The 11,483-nt window shown below is 32.2% G+C and overlaps 1 protein-coding gene across 1 annotated transcript; it reads right to left on the reverse strand.

Moving 5' to 3' along the window:
- Positions 1-451: 451 nt before the first annotated feature.
- Positions 452-5,402, reverse strand: LOC126969974 (tetratricopeptide repeat protein 30A). Its single transcript, XM_050815623.1, has 2 exons — positions 5,267-5,402; positions 452-2,515 (listed from the first exon to the last, which is right to left on the reverse strand). The coding sequence occupies exons 1-2, from the start codon at positions 5,318-5,320 to the stop codon at positions 584-586; spliced, it is 1,986 nt and encodes a 661-aa protein (XP_050671580.1). The 5' UTR covers positions 5,321-5,402; the 3' UTR covers positions 452-583.
- Positions 5,403-11,483: the final 6,081 nt, after the last annotated feature.

Below are 11,483 nucleotides of genomic sequence, written 5' to 3' on the forward strand. Positions count from 1 at the left end.
TTTTGGTACGTTTTGATATAACAAGCTTTAAGAATTAGGTAATGTGAGTTTGAAGAGTCTACCAATATGTTATAGTTATGAGACTGAGTTATGATAACTTGATCAAAGTGCGTGGATTAGTATTAGACTCTAAGATGATGTTGTAATGTCTGTGATTACAGTAGTAAGTGAAATGAAATATGTTGTGTTTTCTGTTTGTGTTAAGTGTGGCTGTAGTTTGAGACGTTATGTTGGATATCACTTTAACTTGCTTAGGTCTTTTCCCGTTTAAATGCTAAAGACCAGTGATCAGTTAACCAGAAACACTTGAATACTTCTTTCTTCTCGAAAGTTTTAGTTTTTTTAAGAAACTCTTTGTTTTCTAGTGTGAGGTGCTCTTTCACAAAGGTGTTTCTCTATTCCACAAGGATTCTATATAATTGTACAATTAATAATCTTTTTCTTTTTAAGGCTGTAATTTCACCTTATACATTCGGTTCTGTGTGCTTCTAGCTGGATCAGTTACCATCAGATGACCCGTACGCTCGCTAGTAGTCAGTACTTCAAATCCACAAAAAAAATATTTGAATGAAATAAGCTTTATTTATTTTAAGTCTTCATACTTATTTATAGTAACCGAATCATCGATGCTGCGTAACTTATAGAACATGTAACGAAGCAGACGAGCTTCATACGTGACCGTTTGCTTAGCTTTGTTGTTGGCGTCGTCTGAGTATGAGCTTTCTATCACAGTACTCACGTGTCGGCCGTAAATTTCACATCCTTCTAGAAACTGTAAACACTCTTTTATAGTATTATCCTTTACTACAATTAAATGTTTCGCTAAATTTTCAAGAAAAGATAGAAAGCATCTTTTTGCGTAAAACCATGTGTCAGTGCCCAGACGCTTGTTGAACGGTTCAAGTGATTTAATAACCCTTGAGATACCGAACTCGTAATTACCTTTAGCGCAATATAACGTGCCAATCACAAGATTTACTATGCATAAATGATAAAACTTCTTTTCTGGATCCTCAAATATTTGCTGTTCTTCTTCTTTTTCGATTTTTCTCATAATGTCTTCAGCTTCTTCGTTTTGTGACGTCATAATATATGAAACGCAAAGATTTGCTAATACAACAGCACTTATTTCTAATATATTATCATATTGCTTCTTGACTATAGGTTCATAAAAACTAGCAGCTTCTTTATATTTGTTTTCTTGCATGAATAACACGTGTGCTACATTTAATCGCCAAACGTCAGATTCGTTACAAAACTCCACAGATTTTCGGAAAATCTTTTCAACTTGTCCATAATTGTCTTTATCCCAATAGATTCTTGCTTGAGCCATTACAACTGGAATATACCTCTCAAGTGTTTCTTCATATTCTACTACGGCTTTTTTGACTTGGTCGTTGTCCCCATGGGAACGACTTTCTTGCACTACTTTAGTTAATTTTCTTAATTGTTCTGTATGCTTTGAGGCAATGTCTTCATATTTCTGAAAGGCTTCTTCAGGTGACGTTTGGCTAGTTATTATAGCATCAAGAAAATCGTAAAGATACGGTGTGAGATATTTATACGTAAGTTGTGCATTTTCAGCCAGAACATCTGCAGCTAAGTCATAGTATTCGAATTTGCAATACAATATAAGTAGATTTGCAAATGTTTCAAATGGAAACGGATCTTGTTGTAGCAGGAAATGTAATTTTTCGAATCCATCAGTAGGATTTATATCCATTGAAGTTAGAGCAATATTGTGAAGAGTTACAGCATCCAATTCATGTTCTAGCCTTGGAGGCATATCTGATAGGGCTTCTTTGGCTGCATTTATGTTTTTTAATTGATATTCGATTGCAGATTTTAAATTAAACACTTCTATGAGTGCTGTTTCATGTAGTATTAGTGAATTACCAACTGACTTGACTTCAGAATTTTCTGCTTGCATTCCAACAGACAGCTCAGGGTGATCTCGAATTCCTTTTTCAATCACTAGAGTAATATGTTTAAGGGCTTGAGGATATTCTTTAAGCTTAAAGTAACATAAAGCAATGTTATAGTGAAGGTGTGAATTAAAGCCTAATATGTTTAAACTTCTAGAAAACTTAACTAAAGCCTCTTCATACTGGTTCTCTTTGTATAGCAAGCACCCAAGATTAATATCTTTATCAGGATCATCGTGAGGGTAGGAGTCTACTAAATTTTTTGCAGAAATAGTGTCTTCCTCTCCGTATTTGATAGCTGATTGAAGTTTTGTAACTTTCTTTTCTAACTCGGGCGCCGAAATTTGTAATGTGACTTTGTAAGCTTCATCGAACATTGAGGCTTCATGTAACGACTGGGCAAAGTAGAGTTTATACTCTGGTACTTCGGGATGCATAGCCGACAGCTGCTCGTAGCAGTTGGCAGCTTCTACAACTGACTGAAGTCTATAATAGCAGTATCCAAGCAAGGAGAGACCGGCTCTATTTGGGTTACAGTTCATCGCGTCGTTCAAGGTTTTTATAGCTTCTTCGTATCTACATTCTTTGATCTGAAATCGATAAAACAAAAAGATGAATAAGTTTTTGTTCCGAGTTTAAAATTGTAACAATTTAATCAATCAGACGCGATTTTGGCTGATTTACAACAACTTTAATACGATGAGATACGCAGTGGTAAACGCTTATCTTGACTATATCAAATACCCTTGTAGACTACAAAGGTAGATGACGTACACGTGCTTAGCACATGAAAACTATCACACAGTTGTAGTCTAGGTGACATTACACTTACTTATCCGGTATGTACTATCAAGCAGGTTGCATTAGCCCCGCGGTTGCCAAAATTATATGTTTATATTAAATCATCACATATTAGCAAACAAATCATACCAAAAACGCCATCAAAATCAAAATAGTTTGCGATCAAAATTAGTTTGAATCCTTGTAGAAAGAAACACTATAGTTTTTGGAGTCAGAAAATACCGCATCCTGTTTAATATATTTTGTCCACCATGACTAAGTAAGTCAAAGTTCAGGTTATGTAAGTAAAGTTGCTATTTCTACCTGACATCTGTATATTACAACACTGTGTTTATTAAAAAATCTGTAGTGTATTGAAATGTAACCACTAATAATAAAAAGAAATCAGAACCCCTTAGATTCAAGATAAAAAATAATAAAAAAAAAAGCCGACTTAAAAAAATCTATCTCAAAAGATATGCACTAAAAAGTTTAAAAATAATTGCGTATTTTTATACAATGTAATTAATCTATTTCTAGTTATGATTATTGTTATTTTTCATTAAATTATATTCTTTAAATATTACTTGTATGCCTTATGTGGTGGTATTTAAGTACCAGGCAGTGAAAGTAGCGTCAAAATGGATTCAATTCACTCGTTTCGAATATTTCCCCGAATAAACAAACATAAAAAATTCAAGATTATATATTTATTGTTAAAGTCTCATGTTAACTAATCTTAATTCTTATCTGTCATTATCGTCTTATCGTTACATAATCTTAATTCTTAAGCGTAATTTCAAATTAATTCGTGGGTAGTCCTAAATATATAAAAATTAATAAATAAAAAAATACTTAATTGTAATTTAAAAAAAAAAACATTAAAGGAGAATAACCACTTTCTTGGCGGTGGTAGTTACTGAAACAAAGTACTTTGTACTACATCAACATACCATAATACCAATACAAACCGTACTGGTATAGGTAGGTACCTACCTATATTTACAGTTTTTATTTGACTTTGCTCGTAGAAAGAGTATATTATATAGAATCCATAGTCTTAAGACTTTGCTAGATAGCAGGGCTCACGAGATGTCGTAATTTTTTAATTCATGAAAGCTGCTATAAGCACACTTGTAGAACTTGTTGTTATAGCAAATAATTACAAAATAAGCTGTAGATATTTTGTAACTGTGTCAATTTAAGCCAAAGAAATAAAAATAAGTAAATCAAAATACGTTAAAAATTTTTTGGCATTTTGGATTTCAAAAATTATCCCAATATCGATCTCTGCGCCCTAGAAAACCTCGGATATAGCTGAAAACGGCGCCTCTTTCGTCTCGCTTTTTCGATTGATCGAGTTAAAATGAAATGAAATGAAAATCGTGACGATTTTCTACAAAATTTCTCTAGTACGTCGATAAAGAAGTTTCACTTCAAAAGCATACCGACGCATTGAGAACCTCCTACTTTTTTGAAGTCGGATAAAAAGAGTGGCCGTTAATGTTCTCACGAGATCAATTTTTTCCAACATATGGTATATTTAGTAACTTAAAAGAAATATTTATAATGACTATTCAAAGCGCTTAGCTTAAGCCTAATTGAATTAAGATTTTTTGACTTTGACTTTGAATACTTATAACATCATGTGGCGTCGTACATTATAGCCTCCTATCAATATCTACCAAGAAACATAAAAAAATATCCTAGCGGAGGAACTCGGGGTATATAGTACATTCATAGCTGGCAACATATTTTTTTATTGGCGTCTGTTTTGTTTACAAAATATTTTGCTGATTTTACGAATGTATTAGCTTAAATTAAAAAAATTGAAATAGTATTTAGGTGTGAAATGTGATTTCCTTATCATAATTTTTATGATAAGACGCTTTGTGACACCCTTACACTGCACAGTAATTCATTTTTCAATTAAATTTCGCGCACTGATTGTCCTGGAAGTTGTCAGAATGACACTGACGCGGCGGAAACCGTATGTGTCGACTTGGTGGGGCACTGCCGTGGTCCCAGATAAAAATTTTTGTTTACAAAATAATACAATAATTCAAAAAGAAAAAAGCATAATATCATAGGCACCTAACAATCTCGTAACATTTTCTTTAAAAGCAGCAGCATGGGAGAAGATTGCTTAAGGTAGGTTTTGGCAAATGGCTGATCAAACGGGTCAGCTCCAACCTGCGCACGCGTTGGTAATGGGCGAGGAACTATTAAGCTGATGGACTGCACAAGTGATAATTTGTTTACTTACATTTAACTCATTTTGTCAACATTTGTATAAATTGTAACAAATACCTACTGTTCGACCAATAAATAAAAAATGGAGGGGACAACGCGTATAAATGCATGTGCATTATTTATTTTATATACTTACCACGTTAATTGTATTTACAGTTGACTAATTAAACTATTAGCTACACTCTTTACATAGTAAAATTTAACTTTTTTAATATCTAATAATATATTAGTATTTTAGGTCAACACCTCAGCTCAACACTTATGGTTTTGGAACAAGTAGGTAGGAACATATTATTATAGAATCTTACCATTGTGTAAATAGTTTTGGTATATTGCCCATCTGGTATCTGTAAGTAATCCATAATTATATTGGGGAACTCCACATAACTATTTCAGAAGAAAATCTAAGTGAAAGTTTGCATGTTGTGATGTAAGACATTGCCATGGCAACAGAATATATGAACGTAGTGTTTAAATTCTCTTTGATTATGGTATTATATGTGAAAGCATCAAGCATCTGCGAGTATTACCAAAGAATATATAATAGTTCAAGTAGTATTATCGGGACATTTAATTTAGCCCTTTAGTACGGACGTGGCCCCTGTGAGGCCGCGGCTGGTTGACAAGTCGTTACTTACTATACTAGCGTAATAAACAAACACTTAACATTCTCCTCCTTACGACGAGACTAAATTTAAAATGTTCATATGTGCTAATTTTACAAATGTGTTCGTGAATCGTATTTTGCTTTAAGACAATCCCTATGACAAAAATTGATAAACGGCGTCATATTCACATACACAATATTTTATTTTTTAACACATATTTTTTTAATTAATATAATCTTTTGAAATTAGAGTGTTTGCGTGTATAAACTGTAATTCAAAACATTCAAGTGAATTTGTTCTACGAAAATAAACAACACTGTGAAAAGTTTTCTTTATTAGGATTGTTGCTGTAGATAACATCACAATCTAACACAGAAACACGACACCATTATATTTTTTAAATTAATATCCGTCAAAATGAAGAACAGTTACGATAAACTAAAACTAAAATGTGGTAAAATTTAACAGGAGACTAATGGACACTAAATTGTCTTAAAACGGTTTCACGGTCCATCCATTCAATTCATAATTTCAAAATGAGATGTACCTGGGATGTAAGAGGATAAATATTGTTAACCTACAAATGAATTTTTGACTCTTAGATAAAAAACTGTGGCTTGGATTGTAAATTTGATAAAAGGCAGGCTTTTAATTTTTTCAAAATCGATTCTTTTAGAATCCTTTTTGATGTAATTTTTAATATACAAGATACTACTACCGCTTCAGAAACAAATGGCTCTCTGAGAGAGAAGAAGCGGCGCAAGAAACTCTCCCAGCATTCTTTTTTTTCGCTCTTTTTATTGAAAGCATACTGATTACAGAAGACTCCAGCGGATCGGAGGAAGATCAACATATCATATCAGAGAAGATTATCCTCCGTAAATCAGCGATCATGATACCGATACTGATATTAATATATCTGATGCTGAGAATTCTCGTCGCGGCGCTGCGCGTCAAAATATTCTCTTGGAGGCAAATCTGCCGCGACGCGCAGCGCAGCGCCACTATAATGCGTTCCGACCTTTAGTGTTAATTCCGCCAATATTTGTCTTTAAACAATTCGACATGTGTTTCGCCTCTACTCGAGGCTTCCTCAGGACGTGCTATCTCGCCAAAATCTGGCACGAGACTCAAAATTTTTTTGAATTTTGGCGAGACAACACGTCTTGAGGATGCCTCGTGTACAGGGGGAACCCGTGCCAAATTGTTTAAAGACAAATATTGGCGGAATTAACACTAAAGAAAACTCAAATCATTTGGATATTTATGGATTTCCGCAAAGTAAAGCCTACTTCAATAAAAAAGAGAAGTCTAAAAACAAATTTTATTTAATTGAACGAAGTTAACTAGTAATAAACCAGATTAACTAATTATTTTATGTAAATAAAAATATGATATTTGAGTATTAGTTTCTCCCATTTATTAATCTACACCCATGCTTTAAATTCTCTATTAAAGATTCTGAAACAGTTAGCTTATTGAAAACATTAAAACACCCAATGTTCTAATAACCATTACGTCATCCAAACGAGTGTTGTAATGTTGTACTGAATTTCATAACAACACTCCTATGTTATTTTTTTCGATCCCTTCATGCGCAAAGAGTTTCAACAGACAGCTACATTCTTATTGCTCGATGCGTGGTATCTGTATGAATTTAAAAAAAAAGAACATTTCCGTTTACGCGCGTTCCACACTACCAGTACGTCGTAGTAAAAAAAAGTAGGTTATTCGAATCCCCGCCATTTTGATTCATTTTAAACGCTGCAAAAGGACATTATATTGTAGTGAATTTTAATTATTGCACTATACAAAATGTAAATTACTACTAAAATAAATAATTGTTTCAATACTTAGTTTATTTTTATTTTTTTTTAGAATATTTATTTAAAATACAATATAGTTATAGCTTACAATATAATAACACACACTTAAACTTTAGGAAGCTTATCTGTGTGTGAAGCCGCTTAGAATTAAATTACATAATATTTAAAAAGAAAACAACAATTACTTTCAATTAATACAGTTATTACAAGATGTTAACTTACAATTTTAAACAAAGTAGTATAGAAATCAATAAAATGCAAAACAAAAAATAATTATCAGCTAAATGTTAGTAATTACAAATTAGTTGTCTACTTAGCTTACCGCAGATACAATTATATTAATGAAGGATTTTGTAAAAAGTACTTTTTTAACGATGACTAATATTTATTTTTATTTATATATAATTTTTGAATCTCTAAGGGAGTCTCGTTTAAGTATAGAGGAATGACGTAGTTGCTTGCTCTGGTGCCATATATATTTGTAGATTTAGGTAATTTAAATGACATGTTTGTTCCTGTAAATTGTCTTAGATGAGGCAGTCTTTGAATTTCTCGAAGGAATTTAGATTCATTTATATCTGACAATATACGGAATTTCACTTTATCAAAGACATTTATAACCTTGCAATGTTTAAATAGTGCAAGATCCGTATTTTCTTTGTGTTTATAAAAATAATTTGGAACGATAGTTTTAAGAATTCTTTTTTGTAATTTGTATATATCCTCTAAATATGACTTGTACGTCCTTCCGTAACTGCTTAGTCCGTTGTTTATAACGGAATCCGCCAGAGCCATATATAATAATCTTAGGGCACTATAAGGTAACTTATATTTTAAATATGCAAGTTTACAAAGCACCGATCTCAATTTAGCACAAACATGGTTTTTATGAGGTCCCCAATTGAGTCTATTATCAATCACAAGCCCAAGGTATGAGTATTCTTGTACATTTTCTAAACCACACGTCTGTATTGGATTGTGGAAACAACGGTGGTGGTGGGCGATAATAGCGGGTTCATTTTGTGTTTTATGATAAGACGAATGTACATACATAAGTTTAGTTTTGTCAATATTAATAACCAATCCGACATCATGAGCCCACATACACATATTATTGAAATCTGATTGCATATCATGTTCTGCTAATTTAAGGTTTTTGTTTGCAACAACCAAACAAGTGTCATCTGCAAATTGGTACACTGAGGCTTTTGTGATAACACCACACATATCATTTACATATAGTAAGTATTCTAAAGGACCTAAGATTGAGCCTTGAGCACAGCCGCTTAGTGTAGGTATCATAGTGCTTTTAGTGTTAAATACTTTCACTGATGTACAACGATTATTATGATAGCTTTTGATTAAGTTAAGAAATGGTCCCTGTATCCCATTTTGCGAGAGCTTTTCAAAAAGTATGTCGTAATTTAGAACATCAAAAGCCTTGCTGAAATCAATAAACATCACTAATATATTTAGTTTATTATTTAGGTGACCATTTATTTCATTAGAGAATTTTTCTAAAAGTTGCGAAGTATTCTTGTTTTTTTGAAAACCAAATTGATTTTCGTTTATTATATTGTTTTTGGCTAGAAAAGCATTTATTTTATCACAAATATATCGCTCTATTATTTTATTTATGCTCGATAAAATTGTTATTGGACGATAATAATTGTAATCATTCCTTTCGCCTTTTTTATATATTGGTCGTACTATTCCTATCTTTAACAGGTCTGGATAAATGCCAGTTTTAATGGAGCAGTTTATGAGGTGTGTTAATATTGGGACCATCTTTTCTGAAATATATTTTAGGTCATAGGCTCGTATGCCATCATAACCTGGACTTTTATCAATATTAAGTTTTTTTAAAATTTGACTTACTTCTTCCTTTGTTGCTTTTCCAATCCAGATAGCGCGGTCAGCAATGTTATTATATACATTAGGGTTTAGCAGTTTTCCGAAGTGACATTTTTTGGTGATTTTCTTAACATTTCTATCAAATTCTTGTATAAAATTATTTGCTAATTGTAATGGTTCTAGACTAAAGGATCTTATTAAAATTTCATCTATACTTTTTGTGATTTTACCTGTCAAATTGTTTATTATTTTCCACACCATACGGGGGTTATTAAAATTATTCGAAACTGTTTTCATGGTGTACGTATATTTGAGCCTTTGCGCATATTTATTTGTTTTATTTCTGTACTTATTATATATAATTTTTGCATTATTCATGTCTTGACGCCATATGTAAAAAAGTTTGTCACGTTTTTTACACATTTCTGTCAGACGGCTATTATTCCACTCACATGATTTTCGCTTAGTGATATTAGTTGGACTTTCAATTCTACATTTGCTATAAGCATAATTAAATTTGTTATATATATGCTTCATAATATCATTGGGGTCGTTGTAGGATAAAGAATATTCCAAATCCAGCATCAAAAGTTCAGCTCGTAACTTACTTTTATCATAAGTGAACTTATTTCGAACTGTGTATGTACTTGAGTTATTCATGTTATTAAGTGCAAATGCACCGAGTAACGCGCAACCGATTATAGAATGATCCGCAGGTGCAACGTTTACTACTGCTGTGTATATATCACACTTAGAATTATCACGAATTAGGACGTGGTCGATACATGACTTTGTTATATTATTGCCTAATTTTTCTATACGCGTACAATTATTGCTGATGCCACATGAAAAACCTAGATCAGACAAAGTGTTTAAATATTGTTTAATTATGGGGTGCAATTTTTGGATATCTATGTTCATATCACCCATTATAATGAATGATTGATTACACCCATATTTACATAATAATGATGACAATTCGTAAATAAACCTTCTTTTGTCTGTGTTTGGTGGTCGATAAACAGCGCATATATTATATTTGTTTTTATTTGGTAAATAAATTTCTCCTTTTATATGTTCGAATTCATTTAAAATGAAATTGTTTGTTCGTGTAAAATTCAGACTGTTATGAATATACATTAATATTCCTCCTCCTTTTTTGTTTGACCTAAGCTGTACTTGAAGTGTATAATTTGTTAGTTGAAATAACATGCTCATATCCTGTTTTATATTCGCTTCAGTTATCATTATTATGTCTATTGTGTGCAAGGAATTTGATACTATATTTTCTAGCAATGCAAAGTTTTTGACAATCGAACGAATGTTTACATGAAATAATAGCAAAGATTTATTATCAAACGGTAGTTGATTACAGAAATCGTTCCAGTGAGTGCAACTTATTTCTAAAATGTTGTCACTATCCATATTAAAGTTTTAGATAGTTATTAGAATGATAAAAAACAAAAGTACTTAGATTTATAGACTTACAGTTTTTTAGGTATTAACTTCATAATGTCATCCACTGATCGAATCGATATAATTTTTGCACTTTCATTTTTTCGCACTAATATAGCACCATTTTTACACCATATATATCTAAAAAGATCCTTTAATTCCTCTTTCGTTTTCCACAATAAGAAGCGAGTTGCGGGGGCCAGTGATTCACGCAGGTACAGTTTGTTTCCCTGCCTTCCAATATTTGCTGCTGTGAGTGATCCAGATTTGGAAGCTAAAATCCACTGATCCCGGATTCCATCGCGAAGGGTCACAGAGATTATGGGGTTTGGTTTTAATTTTTGATTTATAAGTTTAGGGTTTTTCTTCCAATGTGCCCTTAAGATGTCATTGGGATTAAGTTTTAAAGCTTTTGCAATTTCAGACGTGACACCCATCACATCACTATCTTCATTCTTTAACCCACATATTTCTAATTGATTTTTTAATAGGCTTTGTTCTATTTGATTACATTTACTCTCCAACACCTCATATTTCAAGTTTATGTTTTTTAAATTATTTTTTAAGTCTATATTCTGGTTTTCTAAGGTTTTCATATGTTTTTCGTAGTTGTTTAATTTAACTTCAAAATCATCAATTTTTTCGGCGTAAAATTTTAATGATCGCTGCAGCTCCTCCCTTATGATATTTTTTACTTCGTGCCGTATTTCGCTTAGAATATGCTTGATTGATTCGTGTTGGTTATTATCCTTGATCTTCGTGGATTCCGTGTCTGTATTTTC

The sequence above is a fragment of the Leptidea sinapis genome, chromosome 1 (assembly GCF_905404315.1).
Source record: "Leptidea sinapis chromosome 1, ilLepSina1.1, whole genome shotgun sequence".
Taxonomy (NCBI): domain Eukaryota; kingdom Metazoa; phylum Arthropoda; class Insecta; order Lepidoptera; family Pieridae; genus Leptidea; species Leptidea sinapis.

Bases quoted from the DNA above. Each gene is read 5' to 3' on its own strand.
- LOC126969974 (XM_050815623.1), bottom strand. From the start codon at position 5,320: ATGGATTACTTACAGATACCAGATGGGCAATATACCAAAACTATTTAC. The intron at 2,516-5,266 runs GTAAGATTCTAT...TATCGATTTCAG, and splicing joins CCAAAACTATTTACACAATG to ATCAAAGAATGTAGATACGA.